Source organism: Nomascus leucogenys, chromosome 11 (genome assembly GCF_006542625.1).
Source record: "Nomascus leucogenys isolate Asia chromosome 11, Asia_NLE_v1, whole genome shotgun sequence".
Lineage (NCBI taxonomy): Eukaryota > Metazoa > Chordata > Mammalia > Primates > Hylobatidae > Nomascus > Nomascus leucogenys.
In genome coordinates, this window is record NC_044391.1 from 45,883,850 (window position 1) to 45,903,713 (window position 19,864).

The 19,864-nt window shown below is 43.5% G+C and overlaps 1 protein-coding gene across 6 annotated transcripts in view; it reads right to left on the bottom strand.

The window, feature by feature from the left end:
• Positions 1-1,805: 1,805 nt before the first annotated feature.
• Positions 1,806-19,864, bottom strand: part of ZNF793 (zinc finger protein 793) — a 34,885-nt gene continuing 16,826 nt past the window's right edge. For 4 of the 6 annotated variants that reach the window (XM_030822270.1, XM_030822272.1, XM_030822271.1 and 1 more), the window contains exons 5-7: positions 12,662-12,788; positions 11,736-11,831; positions 1,806-8,244 (exon numbers count right to left, since the gene is read on the bottom strand). In XM_030822270.1, the coding sequence (XP_030678130.1) occupies positions 7,262-8,244; positions 11,736-11,831; positions 12,662-12,788 (1,206 nt within the window). In that variant the 3' untranslated portion in view covers positions 1,806-7,261. The remainder of the gene's footprint in view (positions 8,245-11,735; positions 11,832-12,661; positions 12,789-19,864) is intronic. The other 2 variants (XM_030822273.1, XM_030822274.1) reach the window with 2 other exon arrangements.

Genomic DNA, 19,864 nt, shown 5'->3' on the forward strand with positions numbered 1-19,864 from the left:
GGTTTTCTCAAAGGAGATCTCTCCTTCTGTAGCGGCAGGGCCGCTGCTGCAACGCTCTCCACCCTGCCCCAAGGCTGCCACACACACTCAGGTGCGGCTTTCCGCTGTGTAGCTAAATGCCCAGGGCGCCCCATTATAGTGTGAGATGCTGAGTAATTGCGTCTATGCGGTGAAACCAGGTAGCTGCACCCATTTAGCTGTTTCTCCCTGGGGACGACCATTTTCAAAGACGTGTCCTACAATACCCCCAGACTATCTTTTTCTGACCCCAAGGTTTTGGTTGTTCTAGGTAGGGATACACAGTTGACACTGACTTGCTACCCTCCTTTCTGTGGGAACCCCACTCTGAGGCTGTCAATTCTGCAGGAAACCGCTGCCCGCATCTCGTCTCCATCAATACAGTGCTAGTCATAAGAAAAACAGTAGGCCGGGCGTGGGGGCTCACACATCTAATTCCAGCACTTTGGGAGGCCGAGGCAGGTGAATTGCTTGAGGTCAGGAGTTCAAGACCAGCCTGACCAACATGGTGAAACCCCGTCTTTACTAAAAATACAAAAATTAGCCAGGTATGGTGGCTCACACCTGTAATCCCAGCACTTTGGGAGGCCGAGGCAGGAGAATCGCTGAAACCTGGGAGGTGGAGTTTGCAGTGAGCCGAGATCGCGCCACTGCACTCCAGCCTGGGCAACAGTGTGAGACTCCATCTCAAAAAAAAAGAAAGAAAAGAAAAGAAAAGAAAAGACAGTAGTGGTCTGCAACCTGCTCTCGTTGGTGAATGGTAGGGTATATTGCGTGCCAGTATTTTGGAGAAGGTGCTAAACAGCTTAGATTCCACTGCTGGGTGGAGGAATGCACAAAGGCCATGGCAGAAGGGACTCCTTCCTTCACAAAAGCGCAAATGGCACTGGCCCTTCTGTGTGCTGGTCTGGAAAGAGAGATAGCTTGGACAAAGACTTGGGAAGGGCAGAGTGAGAGGGAAGCAGCACAGCTAAGGGGAGTGTGAATCCAATGGCATTTTCAAAATTCCTGACCCATAGACAGCATGTGAGATGTTTATTGTTGTTTTAGGTCACTAAGTTTGGGGGACAATTTGTTATTCAACAAGAATACACCTTCCTTTCTGGTCTCCAACGCTCCAGACACATTCCCTTAGGGTGTTTGCATTTTTGCATTTGCTGTTCCCTCTGCCTGGAATACAATTTTCTAGACAGTTGCATTATTACATCTCTCATTCCCTTTAGGTCTTTATGCAGAGATCATTTTGAGGGCTTTCCTGGTTACTGCATCTAAAATTTAACTCCTCTCCTATTTCATTTTGCTTCCTGACAATTATCAACATTTCTCTTTCTGTTTACTGCTTTATCCCCGGATCCTAGAACAGTGTCCAGTTCATAGTAAGCACTCAGTATATACTTGTGGATAAATGAATACTTCTGTTTAGTGGAGAACTACCAGCAAGCACATCTAGAATCTGTGCACTCATGGTGACCAGCAGCAAGTATGTGGCTTACTTAAATTACTGTTCCAACACAGTTGCCATCCTCACTCCTCCCTACTTTCAAATAAGTCTTTCCCTGATGAGGTGGGTAGACTCCAAGATGGCCCCCAATGATCTCTGCTGCCTGGTAGTCTGGAGAGGGAATACTCTCATGTATAATTCCTTCTCTTTGAGTATGGCTGGGACCTATGACTTGTTTCTAATAGAATGCAGCAAAGGTGACAAGATGTCATTTCCATAACTCTAACCTCAACCCTAGACCAAGCCAGGGTGCCATCTTGTCAGAAAATGGAAACGTTTTCAAGGCTTCATTCAGTTTGAAATGTTTTCCCCCTTTATTTTGTTTTTCAAATTACAAAAGCAACATATGTGAACAAGACAATGCAAAGGTATTCAGACAACTTATTACCCTTCTCCACCAAGGTAACCAATGAATGTTAACACCTTCGTGTGTATTTTTCTACACTTTTCTATGTTCATATAAACATCCACATGCATATATACACACACAGGAGTTTTTACTTTTTTAAAAAATAGAATGATATACATTATTATGAAATTTTCCCTTTTAACAATATATACCATGAACATCCCCACAAATTAGCGAAATTCCAGCTCCCCCATCCCTTGCCAAATTTACTAACTCACACATTTGTGGTATCACACGTGATTCAGTCATTTATTTTTCTTTTTTGGTTTTCCTTTTCCCTACACCCCTGACTCCCCCATAACCTACCTGCATTACCCACCTCCCTCCAAGTCAATGCATACTCTTCTATACTTTTCTTCATGCACATAAAATCAAATAAACATACATAGGTACCGCTTATTGCTGATAAACACCTGGAGACATTTTGTTAATGATTTACAAAAATGGAGTCCTATTTAACACACTTAATACCTACCTTGCATTTTCCACTCAAGAGAACATTGTGGAATTCCACTCAAGTCCACTAGCATAGTTTTAATTTGTCCACCTTAATGGCTATATTAACATTCTATGGAATGGATATACTATAGTTTTTTCCTTTCTACAACTTCCCAATTGATGGGTATTTACTTTGATTCTAGTGTTTGCTTTGGTTTTGGGGTTTTTTTTTGCCATTAAGAACAATTTTACAATAAATGTCCATGTTCACATGTTCATCTGTCTTTTATGTATTGGGCCTTTTACTTCTAAGGGAAGATTCTCCAAAGTGACATAAGTATTTTAATAATATTAACAGATTTCTTTTCTTTTCGAGATGGAATTTTTTTGCTCTGTTGCCCAGGTTGGAGTGCAGTGGCACGATCTCAGCTCACTGCAACCTCTGCCTCCCGGGTTCAAGTGATTCTCCTGCCTCAGCCCCGCGAGTAGCTGGGATTACAGGTGCCTGCCACCATGCCCGGCTAAGTTTTGTATTTTTAGTAGAGACGGGGTTTCACCATGCTGGCCAGGCTGTTCTCGAACTCCCGACCTCAGACAATTTGCCTGCCTCGGCCTCCCAAAGTGCTAGGATTACAGGTGTGAGCCACCGCACCCAGCCTAAATACTACCAGATTTCTTTCCAAAACAGTAATTTGCACTGTTTTTCAAAATTTATTTCTCCACCAGCACTGTGTAACATCTTTTGTTCCGATAGCTAAAAATGCTGTTACACAGTGTTATTTGATTTTAACTTTAAATCTGCATCCCCCAATGACTACTGAGGATAAACATTTTTGGACAGGTCCATCGGCCACTTAGATTTGCCCTTCTCACAATTGTCACCTCATATTCTTTGCCACATTTTGCTATTGGGTTTTTTTCCTGTCCATTTGATGGATGCCTTCTCTCTGATCAGCTTTACAAATATTTCCCCACAATCTATTATCTCTTGAGTTTGCTGATGGCATCTTTTGTCACCCAAAAGATTGTACCAAAAGATTCTACGTAGTCAAATGTTTATTTCCTTTTTTTTTTCTTTTCTTTTTTTCTGAGATGGAGTCTTGCTCTGTTGCCCAGGCTGAAGTGCAGTGGCACAATCTCAGCTCACTAAAACCCCTGCCTTCCAGGTTCAAGTGATTCTCCTGCCTCAGCCTCCCAAGTAGCTGGAACTACAAGCATGCGCCACCACACCCAGCTAATTTTTGTATTTTTAGTGGAGACAGGGTTTCATCATGTTGACCAGACTAGTCTTCAACCCCTAACCTCAGGTGATCCGCCTGCCTTGGCCTCCCAAAGTGTTGGGATTACAGGCATGAGCCACCGCGCCCAGCCTTCAAATGCTTATTTCTAAATAGCTTCTGAGTGTCCTGTGTTGGTAAAGTTAATATCTCCCAACTCCTAGAATGTACACAAAGGCTCCTTTGATTTTAAGAATTCTGCTGCTTTAAAATTTTACGTCTTAAATCTACCCAGAATTTATTTTTGTGCTGTTAATCCAAATTTTCTTCCTTTAAGATTAAAAGGTTCTTGTTCCAGAATTCTTTTGAAGTAAACTACTCTTTTCCCCTGTGGTTTGAGATTCCACCTTTTTCACATATGAAAAAGTTCATATATATCAAAGTCTATTTCTGAATTTTCTACTGTGTTCTAAGGATGTATTTACCTGTTCCTTTGCCAATACAATATTAATTTCATTAGAATGGCTTCATGTTATCTTCTGGTATCTAGCATGGCATTTTAAAATTTTTTAATTATTATAGATATATAATTGTATATATTTATTGGGTACATGTGATGTTTTGATACATGGTATGATTTTTTCATATTTTTTTCTCAATGATTGTCAAAAAAACATTGAGATTTAGTGTAATTCCAAAAGAAGTACATATAAATTATGTGTTTCTTGTCAGTATGGAGAACAGCTCTTGATTTTGGTACCCTGCCTTCTTAGAAAAGTTAACTCAAAAAATAGAGTCTTTTCGTTGATTGGTGTACAACCACATCATCAGTAAAAACGGATAGTTTTACCTTTTCTGCTGTTTATAACAATTCATTTCTTTTTATTGCCTTCACTGGAATCTCTAAGACAATATTGAATTCCTGATTTTTAAAAATGGCTTTGGCATAATATATGCTTTGGGGTTTGGGTTAAAAAAAATTTTTTTTAATACAAACCTCTTTAAGTGGTTACCATCTATTACAATGTAAATTAACACATTCTATGAAATGCCTTCTCAGTATCTGTTGAGAGTTCATATGATTCTTCTCCTTTAAGCTGTTAATTTGATTGATGTATTTCCTATTACTGAACTGGCTTGGCATTCTTGGGATGACTCTTACTATGTCACTCTTTGGGTATATGGCTGAATTCTATTTGCTAGTATTTTAATTATAATTTTTGCTTCTATATTCCTAAGACTGGTCTGAAGTTTTCTTTTTTTTTTTTTTTTTTTTTTTTGACGGAGTTTCGCTCTTGTCACCCAGGCTGGATGGCACGATCTCGGCTCACTGCAACCTCTACCTCCCGGGTACAAGCAATTCTCCTGCCTCATGCCTCAACCTCCCAAGTAGCTGGGACTACAGGTATGCACCACCACACCCGGCTAATTTTTGTATTTTTAGTAGAGATGGGGTTTCACCATCTCGAACTCCTGACCTCATGATCCACCTGCCTCGGCCTCCCAAAGTGTTGGGATTACAGGTGTGAGCCACTGTGCCCAGCAGAAGTTTTCTTTTTTTCAACTATCTGTAATTGATTTTGGTGTTAAAACTTATTCTCACTTAATAAAATAAATGAGTACAGTTTATGGATTGCATTATATCCATATAATAAATAACACTGGTATTACTCTTTCTTAAAAGATAGATAGAACTAAGCATGAACTCTTCTGAGCCTGGAGCATTTTCCCATTATAGATCTTCAATAGCTTTTTTGACTTTTTCAATGGTAATTATTCTACTAAGTTTTCTACTTCTTATTGCAGTTTTCATAACTTAAAGTTTTTTAGAAAAGCATCTGCCTCATCTGTTTAAAAAATATGTTGATTAGAGTTGTATGAGGTATCTTTTTATCACTTAAAAAATCATATCAATATCTGTGGTTATGTCTCCTTTCTCATTCTGGATCAGGCAGTCTTACATGGAGGGAAATCTCGGAAAAACGTAGATTCCACGTGGCCATTTCTTTTCTTATATGGATGACATAGCAACTCAGGGAAGCAGACTTCTGTCCAAACATTGAAATAATGAAAACCTTGGGATTTAGTGTCCAGGACACTTGCAAGGAAATTTATATGAAAAAAATGAATATTCTTGAATTAATTTGCAGAGGGATAGAGAGAAAAGAAGTTCTCCTTCAGTGGTCTATGCATGAAACATTTCTGAGTTATACAACCTGTATATAGAATAGTGTATCTAGAATAGTGTATCTATGCTACTAATTTGCTACAAGATATTTTAAGCAAGACTAAGAAAATATGAACAGTGTACTGTATACCAGGGTGACACTACATTTTGTCAAATAGTTTACAGTGTTTCATTTACCCAATATCAGGTTCTTAAACTATTCCTTAGCTTGCATTTTTAATATAAATAACTACATTTTAGTAAAATTTTTGGCCAAATTATCAAAATACATTTAAAAACACTGCTTTATTATTTCTGCAGAGGGCAATAACAACTTCTATAGCCATTTACATGTATTACAAAAAGGTGGAAAAATGTAGCTGGTATAATAAAGTTCCTTTAACAATAGTGGGCCATGTCGTTGTTGTTATTTTTTTGTATTGTTAAGACATCAAAAGACAGTGATGATATTTAAAGTGGAAAAGTTTTCCGAATGGCATTCTCTATGTTGTGTGACATGTGTCTGATATTCACATTTTATGTTAATTTCACATTTACAACTCCAAAATACAAATAGTGCTGATTGTATGGCTCACTGTGGAATATACCAGAGTATGCCTTTAAGTCTCTTCACAGATATTTTGTATTCTGCTGTTATTCCATTTAATACATTTTTAAACGTTTACATGCCAGGGTGACCATGGTTATGTTTTATAAAGTATTTTCTAGAAAAGTCTGTATCACAATTAGATCATGATTTCCATTATGATAAAACACTGTCAGTGGGGCGCATTGGCTCACGCCTGTAATCCCAACACTTTGGGAGGCCAAGGGGGGGCAGATCATGAGGTCAGGAGTTCGAGACCAGCCTAGCCAAAGAGACCAGCCTGACCAACATGGTGAAACCTCATCTCTACTAAAAATACAAAAATCAGCCAGGCGTGGTGGCAGGTGCCTGTAATCCCAGCTACTTGGGAGGCTGAGGCAGGAGAATTGCTTGAACCTGGGAGGCAGAGATTACAGTGAGCCGAGATAGTGCCATTGCACTCCAGCCTGGGAAACAGAGAATCCAACTCAAAAAAAATAAATAAATAAAATAAAAAACACACTGTTCAAATTCATTAAAATGATAAGATTTCTCCTAAGGATAAATTCCCTGCATACTGGCCAGGCACAGTGGCTCACGCCTGTAATCCCAGCACTTTGGGAGGACAAGGTGGGCAGATCACAAGGTCAGGAGATTGAGACCATCCTGGCTAACACGGTGAAACCCCGTCTCTACTAAAAATACAAAAAAAAAAAAATTAGCCGGGCATGGTGGCAGGCACCTGTAGTCCCAGCTACTCGGGAGGCTGAGGCAGGAGAATGGCGTGAACCCGGGAGGCAGAGCTTGCAGTGAGCCAAGATCACACCACTGCACTCCAGCCTGGGTGACAAAGCGAGATTCCAACTCAAAAAAAAAAAAAAAAAAAAAAAGAATTCCCTACATACCATGAAACCAGATATTTTGCTCAAGTATTTCCCACAATTATTAAGTTTTCATTCCTGTAGGCATTCTTCCGAGCATGAATTTTCTGATGTCTGCTGAGGTTTGGCTTCTGGTAGAAAGCTTTCCCACATTCATTGCACCCATAGGGCTTCTCTCCTGTGTGAGTTCTCCAATGTTTATTGAGGCATGACTTCTGGCTGAAGGATTTTCCACATTCTCTGCAATGATAGGGTCTTTCTCCTGTGTGCATTTTTCGATGTACATTGAGGTATGACTTCTCACCAAACGATTTCCCACATTCACTGCAGACAAAGGGTCTCTCTCCTGTGTGTGTTCTCTGATGTTCTGTGCGGTGTGACTTCTGGGTAAAGGCTTTCCCACAAAAAAAACATTCAAAGGGTCTTACCCCAGTGTGAATTCTCTGGTGTTTGATGAGGGTTGACTTATGTGAAAAGGCTTTCCCACAGTCAGTGCAGCCATAAGGCTTCTCCCCAGTGTGACTTCTCTGATGCCTAATGAATTCAGACTTGTAGCAGAAGGCTTTCCCACAGTCACTACAGACGTGGGGTTTTTCTGTAGGTGGAACCCTCTTCCGTTTGTACACGAGAGAATCACTTACTGCTGGTTTATACATAAGTGCTGGGTTCTGGGTGAAAGCTTTCTCACAGTGACTGCAACCCCGGGGCTTTTCTCCATTAGGTCGTCTACCATGGTTTATACGCTGAAGCAATTTCCCATAACCATAACACTCATCTTGCTTTTTTGTACAGTTTCTCTTAAAACCAATCAAGTCTAAATTATGGTACAAATTCTTTCCACAAGGGTTCCAGTTATTAGGGCTCTGGATTGAAGAAAAAAGATCAGTGCTCAGAAGTGATATTTTCCCAAACTTATTATATTCACGGCTTTTTTCCTTGGGCAATGTTTTCTTGCTTATGGCTGTGCCTTGCCTCAAAAGCATGTCTTGCCGTCTTTTCCTCTGGATATTAACTCGCCAGATGTCTTCTGGAGAAAGTACAGTGAATCATCCTTATGAAACTTCATACTACTTAAGAAATGCTCTCAAAATTTAAAGAGTGCACAGCACAGAAATACAGAACATGAACCATAACCCAAAGCACAAACGCAGGGAAGAGTGTTCTATGAATAAAGAGGATTCTGAACATTGGCACAAATGGAATTCAATATATAATATAGAGACCAATAATTTCAAAGAAAATAGGATATTACAGAGCAGAGGTTGGCAAACTTATTCTTAAGGAGTCAGAAAGTAAAGGCTTTGTGGGCCATATGGTCTCCGTCACAATGACTCAACTCTCCCACCATACCATGAAAATATAGACAATATGTAAACATAAGAATGTGGCTGTGTTCTAATAAAACTTTATTCACAAAGCAGGTGGCCAATCGGTAGGCCATAGTTTGCTGATCCCTGTTACAGAAGAAAGAAGGTTAAATGTTATACAGTACCTTGCTATCCAGCATGTGGGTCTTCAAGTGGCTATTTTGGCCTTACTTGGAGCTTGTTAGTTGTGCAGAATCCGAGGCACCGCCCCAGACCTACTTAATCAGAATCTGCATTTTAACAAGATGCCCGGGTGATTCCAAACACCTTGGAGCTTAACAAGCAGTGGTATAGCCGTCATCCAAGGGTGTATCATGTTGGGCTAGTTAGTTACCATATAAATGGCAAAGCATTCTAAGGTGAACCAGATAAAAAAATAAAATCAACAAAGCTAACTAGGACTGAAGCAAGAGTTCTTAACTCGGTAGGCAGAATTCAGGGAGGGACTTGTGCACTTTGATAGAAAAAAAAATTACATTTTTGTTTTCACTGAGTTCCAACTACAACTGAACATTTCCTTTGAATACGAATATAAGCAACAAAACACAGTGGTATTAGCGGTTCCTGTGACTTGATACTAGTTTGTGAATATTGTTATTTTCATGTCACATTATTATGTTTATAATCCTCTCTTCTTTGAGATCATGACAGTTATTAGACCTGATGCTAGGCCTCATTAATGTATAAATAAAAAAGTACATCTACTATTATATTGCATATTTTGAAAATATTTTGAAGCCGTGCGTGGTGGCTCACGTCTGTAATTCCAGCACTTTGGGAGGACGAGGCAGATGGATCATCTGAGGTCAGGAGTTCAAGACCAGCCTGACCAACATGGTGAAACCCAGTCTCTACTAAAAATACAAAATAAGCTGGGCGTGGTGGCGCATGCCTGTAGTCCCAGCTACTCGGAAGGCTGAGGCAGGAGAATCGCTTGAACCCAGGAGGAGGAAGCTGCAGTGAGCCGAGATCACACCATTGCACTCCAGCCTGGGAAACAGAGCGAAACTCTGTCTGCAAAAAAAAAAAAAAAGAAGATATTTTGATAACTATTTTCCAGCTTCTTATTTTGATAATTACTGTACTTTAGTCATTTATTTTATAATCTTATGAATTTTATTGTATTTTTATACATAGAAGTGAGGTCTATAGCCTTCAAAAGAATGCCTAAGAAGTTCATGGCACAAAAATAATTAATAACCCCTCACTTAAAGACATTCAGCTGTAAGATAATCTGGGTCTGATTTTAGGAGATATCAGTGGAAAATTAAAAGTGGGGATGGGTGCAGTGGCTCATGCCAGTAATCCCAGCACTTTGGGAGGCTAAGGCGGGTGGATCATGAGGTCAGGAGATCAAGACCAGCCTGGCCAAGATGGTGAAACCCCATCTCTACTAAAAATACAAAAATTAGCCTGGGGTGGTGGCACATGCCTGCAATCCCAGCTACTTGGGAGGCTGAGGCAGAGAATTGCTTAAACCCAGGAGGCGGAGGTTGCAGTGAGCTGAGATGGCACCACTGCACTCCATCCTGGGTGACAGAACAAGACTTCATCTGAAAAAAAAAAGTGGAGAAGGACTGGGCATGGTGGCTCATGCCAGTAAATCCAGCACTTTGGGAGGCCGAAGCAGGTGGACTGCTTGAGCCCAGGAGTTTGAGACCAGCCTGGGCGGCATTGCAAAACCCCTTCTCTACAAAAAAATATGAAAATTAGCCAGGTGTGGTAGCGCGTGAATGTAATCCCAGTTACTCGGGAGGTTAAGAGGTGGGAGGATTGCTTGAGCCCGGGAGGTCGAGGCTGCAGTGAGCCATGATCATGCCACTGCACTCCAGCCTGGGTGACAGAGTGAGACCCTGTCTCAAAAAGAAAAAAAAAAGCAGAGAGGAAGATTTAAAGCCATTTCTCAGAAGAAAAAAAAATTAACAAAACCACACATACGAATGGAACAGTTAGAGTGAGTGGTAAAGGCAGAAGATTCAAAAAGAAAACATGGTAACAAAGCTCTGGAACAAAAAGCAAGATGAAGTGGTGTGTGTGTGTGCGTGTGTGTGCGTGTGTGTGAGTGTGAGTGTGTGTGGCAGGGGTAGCAAAAACAAATGAAGATGATTTTAGTTTCTGACACACAAAGAACAGGGTAAGTGCACACCTGTAGTGTAATCCACAGACTGGTTAAATGCAGGGCTGGGCAGTGCAAGGGGGAAAAAAGGGCCCAACACGGCACAGGGGCTGGTTGTGAGGATCATGTACTTTCAGAATGAGTGAGTTCTTTGAGAGGATGACACCACTGGGAAGAGAACCAAGTTACGGGAAACACAAAATGCAATTGTTCCTTGGAAGGAAAACGCTGGGTTGGAGCCAGGGAAATAGATAATAACAGAGTAGTTGGAAAAACGGAGGCTGACTCGACACATTCTTGTGGAATTTGCAGTTATGACATTTTCAGAAGAGGAGAAGAAAAGAAGAGCAGGGCAACTGATAACCAGGATAACACAGTCTCTGGACAGCTGAAGAGCACAGTTTAATGGAGAAACACACTCCAGAGAGCCGCAGAAGCAGAAGTTCAGAGGCATCCCTAAGAGTGGGCCATCCATCAACCCTCAGGGTACCATGGGTATTGCTGCAACGTCTTACAGAGCTGAAGGGAGAGGGGCAGTGAGTCTGAGTGTTAATCAGCAGTGGTTAATATGGGCCCAGCTCAGCCATTTGCTTCACACCTCCCCACCCCAGCATGGAATTCACTGCTTCCTCTTCTCTGATCCCACAGTCATCGGTCTATGGGAGCACTTTAAATTTGAGTGCAGAAATTAGGGAAAGCAGGTAGCTCCGAAGCATTTCATCTGGAAAGTGTCAGAACAGAGAATAGGAAGCAGGAACAGGAGAATCATATAAGCTTTTATTTGTAAGAATACCTGCATGTGAAAGATTCTGGAGAAAGAGAGATGGACCAAGCACATAAGCGCAGAGGTGCAATCAAGTAGAGGCGAGAAAAACACTCAGATATGGGCGGTGGGGTTGCATGGAGGTTTAAGAGTCATTAACGTGGCTGAAGCTCTCGCAGGAATGTCAAGGCTTTTAAGAGAAGAACGTTGAACAAAATTCCCAACGTGCCAGCCTCCTTCAGTACCCCTTTTGCTAGATTTATCACACTTACCCCAACAGTGGCAGCCCAGGCATGCTGCCTCACCAATCCATGGTGCTTCTTCCTGCTCCAGCCTGAGGATCACATCTGGTTTGGTGCCTTCATAACCTGTTCCGGGGAAATTGATCCAGGCCTTGGGCTGAGCTCCTTGGTCTTCAGGGTCTCTCAGGCAGCTTTAAAGGCTGCACAACAGATGTTATACTTGGGAGGGGACTAAACACACACTTTGTCCAAAACCAAATGGAATTAGTAATCCAGGACCACAGAAACTTAAGCCACACCCACTGAGGCAGCAGCACAGGGTAAGAATGCATTCTGTGCTGCCTGAACGCTGAGGTTCAAATCCTGACTCTGCTGTCTACTAGCTGGGTGACTCTGGGTAAGTTACTTCACCTCTCTGTACCTCAATTTCCAAATGTGTAAAAAAGTGGTACTAATAGTAACTACCTCATAAGGCTTTTATGAGGATGAAATGAGTTAATATTTTTAAAGTGGCTAAAACAATTTCTGGCACATATAAAGAGCTAGATAATTATTAAATAAATTATTAAATAAATATTTCAGAAGTTCTAGAGTACTTCCATTGCCCCTTTTTTTTTTCCTTGGAGACAGAGTTTCGCTCTTGTTGCCCAGGCTGGAGTGCAATGGTGCAATCTTGGCTCACTGCAACCTCTGCCTCCTGGATTCAAGCAATTCTCCTGCCTTAGCCTCCCGAGTAGCTGGGATTACAAGCACCCACCACCACACCTGGCTAATTTTTGTATTTTTAGTAGAGATGGGGTTTCAGGGTTTCACCATGCTGGCCAGGCGGTTTCAAACTCCTGACCTCAGGTGATCCACCTGCCTTGGCCTCCCAAAGTACTCCAGTTGCTTTTAGCAACTGAGAAAGGAAAGTGGTCATTCGAACAATCTGCATTGTATGGTGAGGGTGTTCTTACCCACTGAGACGAGGTTGCTATAGGTTTCCAGCATCACATCCCGGTACAGGGCCCTCTGAGCAGGACTCAGCTGGTGCCACTCCTCTTGGGTGAAGCCCACAACCACATCTTTGAATGACACAGGTATCTGTTGAAACAAAAATGACATTGAGTCATGTAGACAAAAATGTTTGTGCAGGGCCAGGCATGGGGGCTCATGCCTGTAATCCCAGCACTTTGGGAGGCCAAGGTGGGAGGATCAGGAGTTTAAGATCAGCCTGGCAAACATGGTGAAACCCCATCTATACTAAAAATACAAAAATTCACCAGGCATGGTGGTGCACACTTGTAATCCCAGCTACTTGGGAAGCTGAGGTGGGAGAATCACTTCAATCTAAGAGATGGAGGCTGCAGTGAGCCGAGATCGCACCACTGCACTCCAGCCTGGGCTAGAGCAAGAGTCCATTTCAAAAAAAAAAAAAAAAATGTTTGTGCAAGAGATGGTGCTGATTTTCATAATGTTTATAAGTTAGAGCTTATTATCTATCTGGAAGGCCTTTTATATTCTTGGCTTTGTGTTATATATGATGGGGAAAATGAAAATCACATTGGAAGCTATCTACCATTGCCATTCATACTTTGAGTCAGCAAACATTGAAGACCCACTGTGTGTTGCTGGGGTCACAGTCATAGATGGGTCCTGACCTCAAGGAGCTCACTGTCTGGCACAGAGACAGCAACATGTGAAGCCATCAGGGTAAAAGTGTCACAAGAGCTGTGATGGCAGGACATGTAGGCTATGGCATACAGAGAAGCAAATTGTCTGTTAAATTTTTCAGGGTCTGGTTAGGCTTCAGAGCCCAGGGATATGGAAAGCTGAGTCTCCTCCACAGGAAGATGGAAAACTGCATTCTATGCAGGGGAGCAGTGGGAACAAAGGCCAGGGGGCAAAATGGTGATTTTAGGGGTGGCAAATTACCCAGTAACAAGAGAAAAGTATGCAGAGGTCGGCCAGCAATGAAATGATGGACTTTAGGGCCAGGTGCGGTGGCTCACCCCTGTAATCCCAGCACTTTGGGAGGCCGAGGTGGGTGGATCACCTGAGGTCAGGTGTTCGAGACCAGCCTGACCAATAATGGTGAACCCCGTCTCTACTAAAAATAGAAAAATTAGCCAGTGTGGTTGTGTGTGCCTGTAATCCCAGCTACTCAGGAGGCTGAGGCAGGAGAATCGCTTGAAGCTGGGAGGCAGAGGTTTCAGTGAGCCCGGATAGTGCCACTGTACTCTACCCTGGGTGATAGAATGACACTCCGTCTCAGACTAAACACTCCAAAAACGCAGAGATCATCAGACTGAACTAAAAAAAAAAAAAAAAAAAAAATGCTGCCTACAAGAGATGCACTTTCAATGTAAACTCACAGGCAGTTTTAAAGTCAATAGATGGAAAGAGAAGTGTGGTGGGTGACCGGGAGGGACGTGAGAGGAAAGACCCTATAGTAACCTGGGTGAAAGGTGATGTTCACAAGCAGGACAGTAACCGTTAGAGAAAGATGGAAAGAGCAGACCCCATTCTGCATGGTGTGATAATTTCACATTGCATGATGCCTGTACCAAAACACGTGCCCATAAATACACACACCTACTAGCACCCACAAACATTTTTTAAAAATTAAAACAACAAAACAAAACAAAAAGAAGAGCAGAACCTGCACCTTAACTGGTTGTGGGAGGGAAAGAGGGTACGGGCAGGAAAACACCCAGGTATCTTGAAGGCAACCGGGTGATGGTGGTGCCACACCTGGAGATAAGGAAACCAGGAAGAACAAAGAGGAGGCTGTTGTGCTGGACCTGCCTGGGGACCACGTGGACATGTGGGTTTTGTGTCAGGAGCAAGATCAGGAATGGAGCTAAAATGCTGAGCATCAGCACAAAAGTGAGATCCCTCTGCAAGACGAGGTGAGCAGAGTGCCCAGGCCAGAGCCCCAAGGGACACTAATATTTAAGAAGCCAGCAGAAGATGAGCTCAGCAGGAGATCCAAAGGAGGAATAGTCTGAAAAGAAGAAGTCTTGACCGCCTGACAGGCCTCGGGTTATGGGCACAGAGAACAAAAGTTCTCTAAAGAGCTGATAGCCCTGGAGATCCCAGCGTAAGTTGTGAAGGAGCAGGCCAGTCACTGAGGGAGACCCGTGGGTACCAGCCTAGGAAGGTCCTGGTGATCCTGTCTTTAAGGGACTGTGTGGTAAAGAATTTGACCTTGCCAAAAGAGAGGTGTGGCCTTTGCCCTCAGCTCCTGGGAAGTAATCTCTATACTCTTGGAATGTCCTAAGAGTGTCCTTGTTTACCTAGCGGCCTTGGGCCACACTAGATAGTCTAATGATGTGGTTTATAATGAGGGCATTGGGTCACAGGCATCAGCTCAACCTCTTGGAAGGGCTGGTAACTGAGGTCAGTGGTGGGAACAGTCAAGCCTTTCCACATGATCAACCACCAATAAAAAGTGGACACCAGGGCTTAGATGCACTTTCCTGGTTGGCAAGGCTCCGTCTGTATTGGCACACATTACTGCTGGGAGGATTTAGCACTGTTTGGGACTTCCATAGGAGAGGACAGAAGTTCTATGTGTGGAACTCTCCTAAACTCTGCTTCGTGGGCCTCTTCGTTGATTTTACTTAATTAATTAATTTATTTACTTATTTTGAGATGGAGTCTTGCTGTGTTGCCCAGGCTGGAGGGCAGTGGTGCAGTCTCGGCTCACTGCAACCTCCGTCTCCTGCACTCAAGTGATTCTCCTGCCTCAGCCTCCTGAGTAGCTAGGACTACAGGCACACACCACCATGCCCAGCTAATTTCTGTATTTTTTTTTTTTTTTTAGTAGAGACAGGGTTTCACCATGTTGTCCAGGCTAGTCTCAAACTCCTGACCTCAAGCAATCCGCCTGCCTTGGCCTCTCAAAGTGCTGGGATTACAGGCGTGAGCCACTGTACAGGGCCTTGGTTGATTTTAATCTGTATGCTTTTGCTGTAACTGTAACAGTGAGTATAACAGCTTTCAGTGAGTTCTATGAGTCCTTCTAGTAAATCAGAAAACCCAGAAGTGTTTTGAGGGAGACCCTCAAACTTGCAGTTGGTGTAGAAGTGAGGGTCTTGTGGACTGCTCCCTAACTATAGTGACCACATACATGAGATGTAAAGCAGTAGATTGGGGCTGGACTGCCTGAGTTCAAATATCAGCTCAGCCTACCCTGGGAAAACTATTTAGCCTCTCTGTGCCATAGTTTCCTCATCTGTTCAATGGAAATAATAATAGTATGTGTGTCTTAATTACTATGAGGTTTAAATTAGTTAAAAGGTGTAAAGCCTTTGAACAGTGCCTGGCACATAATACCATTATATAAATTTGCCTATTTTATTTAAGAAGAAAAATCATATAAATCAATATTTTGAAATCTGTAAGAAAGGGAAAACAATTCTGGCCAGGAGCGGTGGCTTAATGCCTGTAATCCCAGCACTTTGGGAGGCTGAGGAGGGTGGATCACCTGAGGTCAGGAGTTCAAGACCAGCCTGGCCGATATGGTGAAACCCCGTCTCTACTAAAAATACAAAAATTAGCCAGGGGTGGTAGCACGCAGGCGGGTGGATCACCTGAGGTCAGGAGTTCAAGACCACCCTGATCAACAGGGCAAAACCCCATCTCTACCAAAAAGACAAAAACTTAGCCAGGCATGATGGTGCATGCCTGTAATTCCAGCTACTCAGGAGGCTGAGGCAGGAGAATCGCTTCAACGTGGGAGGCGGAGGTTGCAGTGAGCCGAGATTGCGCCACTGCACTCCAGCCTGAGCGACAGAGCGAGACTCCATCTCAAAAAAAAAAAAAAGAAAAAAAGAAAGGAAAACAATTCTAAAGGACAAAAAATGGGGACTCAGTGCCTGTGCAGTGGGCTTTAGTAGGGCAGGTAGCTCTACTGCAGTGCTGGGGCCACTGGCCTACCACCTCCAGGAGTGGCCTAAGGAAAGAAGCACCAAAGCGGCTCTGAGAGCAGCCCAGGCCCATGCCCCATTCTCAGGAGGCTGCAGGCCTCCATGAGGAATGCTGGGCTTCCAGCAGCACCTGAGCAGTAGTAGCCCAGGCAAATGGGCCTAAAGGCAGGACCAGAAGCAGGGCAGGGGCCATGGAGCCTGGCACATGACACACTAAGACTCACATAAAGGGCACAGTGCAGAGGGGGTGCCAAGCAAACACCCTCCCTGATGCCAGAACAACACACTGGGGTAGTAAGAGAGCAGCAGTCAGGGCTGACCACAGGGCACAGTGACAGGCTCTGGGTCAATATTTCCCAGGAAAAGATACAATTCTGCACCCAGGAAGCCATGCCATTTCCACAGAACACAGGAATGAAGAGGCAGCAATCACTGAGGTTGTGGCCGGGTGTGGTAGCTCATGCCTGTAATCCCAGCACTTCGGGAGGCCAAGGCAGGAGGACCACTTGAGCCCAGAAGCTCAAGACCAGCCTGGGTAATATAGTAAGATCCCATCTTTACAAAAAATAAAAAAATTAGCTGGGCATAGTGCCATGCGCCTATAGTCCCAGCTACTCGGGAGGCTGAAGTGGGAGGATCGCTTGAGCCCAGGAGTTCAAGGCTCTAGTGAGTAAGACCCTGTTTCAATAAAATAAAAAGAATCACTGAACTTTTAAAAATTAGCACGGCATGGTGACTGGGTAGAAGGAGGGGGAAAAGTAGGGAGGAAGTCAAGGGTAAATCTCAGGATCCCGGCCTGCCCGATGGGATGGCACCATCTCCTGCGATGGGAAACTGAGAAGGGATGGAGGAGGAGGCAGGAATGAGAAACTCAGGGGAAAGGAGGAGTCTTCTCAGGACACAGGGCCCTTGGGGGCTGGGAACACCTCACACTGAGACATTCCCAGGAATAAGATGTGTAACTGTTTGCTACCAAACTAGAACACACATATAAGAAGAATGACAGTCATTTAAATGCTGGGCAGTACATGTGTTCCTCAGTCCAGATCAAGGATACAGATGCCTTGGATCAAATTCAGGGCTTCTGTACACTTGAAGCAGCCCTCTGACCCCCTAAACAGAAATCATTCATATTGGCCAGGCAGGGTGGCTCACCCCTGTAATCCCAGCACTTTGGGAGGCCAAGGCAGATGGATCACGAGATCAGGAGATTGAGACCATTGAAACCTCATCTCTACTAAAAATACAAAAGTTAGCTGGGTTTGGTGGTGGGCGCCTATAGTCCCAGCTACTCAGGAGGCTGAGGCAGGAAAATCGCTTGAACCAGGGAGTCAGAGCTTTCAGTGAGCCGAGATCGCACCACTGCACTCCAGCCTGGCAGCAGAATGAGACTCCGTCTCAAAAAAAAAAAAGAAAAAAAAGGCCGGACACGGTGGCTCACTCCTCTAATCCCAGCACTTTCGGAGGCCGAGGCGGGAGGATCACGAGGTCAGGAGATCGAGACCATCCTGGCTAACACAGTGAAACCCCATCTCTACTAAAAATACAAAAAATTAGCCGGGCGTGGTGGCGGGCACCTGTAGTCCCAGCTACTCGGGAAGCTGAGGCAGGAGAATTGCTTGAATCCAGGAGGTGGAGCTTGCAGTGAGCTGATATCACACCACTGCACTCCAGCCTGGGCGACAGAGCAAGACTCCATCTCAAAAAAAAAAAAAAAAAAAAAAAAGAAAAAGAAAATGAAATCATTTGTATTTTCACTTTCTTCTCACTGACATGCAGCATTTCCTTCCATTATATATGTGGATCACAAGCAACAGAGGAGTTAGGACTTCCTACAACTTTGACACAGATAGAAAACATTGTCATACCATTGGGGAGCTAGCACTTGGTGGTTTTCGTCACCTGAAAAACTGGGAGTTCTGCCTTGGGTCTAACACTCTATTCCAAGACACTCTATTCCAAGGGGAACCAATATAAAAAACCTACTTTGGCATTTATTAGTTAAGAACTTTGTCTACTATCACTATCAATGTTTTTCATACTTTTTGTGCGTAAAGATCATCCAAAGCCTTTTAAACACAGATTCCCAGGCTACACCTACAAATCACCCCATGAAGCAGGCCAGGGGCGGAGCAGGCCGTTCTGTATTTCTGACAGGCTCCCAGGAAACGCCCAAGTCCCGGGACCACACTGTAAGAAGCTGTGCTTCTCTATTTCAGTCCTAAGAAGGCATCTTAGGAAAAACAACTGCCTTGAAATGCTAATTTTCCCCTGGAGATAACAATAGGCTTCTTCCTTATAAACAGTACAAATCTTGGGCTAACTGTATTTGCCTTTTTGTTGGGCTACCAGGAAGATCAGTTACTGACTCTTGGACTCTCCACTTTGTACATCTGTAATCCAACAGAGAATGTTCCTTGCATCACTGCTTGTAATATCAAGTCTGAAAACTACCCAAATGTCCATCAAATGAGGGACTGGTCAAATCAGTCATATTCCCTTGCATACGATGAAGCATTACGTATCTGGTTAAAAAAAAATGGCATGGCTCTAAGTAAGACCTCATCTTTACCAAAAATAAAGATAACATGTTGGTTATAGCAGTATGTGTAAGTATCTTGCCGTTGTATCTACATATAGAAAGGAGGCTGTAGTGTTCAACCCAATCCCCGTGAAGCACAGGCTCTTGCAGGCTTAAAACCTTTCATTATTATTTTCTTTTTTTGAGATGGAGTTTTGCTCTTGTTGCCCAGGCTGGAGTAAAATGGCATGATCTTGGCTCACTGCAACCTCCACCTCCCAGGTTCAAGCAATTCTCCTGCCTCAGCCTCCTGAATAGCTGGGATTACAGGCGCCCGCCACCACGCCCAGCTAATTTTTGTATTTTTAATAGAGGCAGGCTTTCACCATGTTGGCCAGGCTGGTCTCAAACTCCTGACCTCAGGTGATCCAACTGCCTTGGCCTCCCAAAGTGCTGGGATTACAGGCGTGAGCTACCGCTAGCGGCCGGCTTAAAACCTTTCTGAGAATTATCCTTGGCCAAAGGGTACCTACCGCACCATCCAAGGATATCTACCCTCCTTGAGGCAGCCTACAATCAATGATTAGTTGATTTCAGAATCTAAAAGCCTCCTTGCCTCCATTCACAACAATGCTGAGGGCCATCCCAGCTCCAGAGTATAATATCCTCTGAGGCCTCTGTTCAACAACTCCCTCAGCCCAATCCAGCTTCCCTCACTGTCTTAC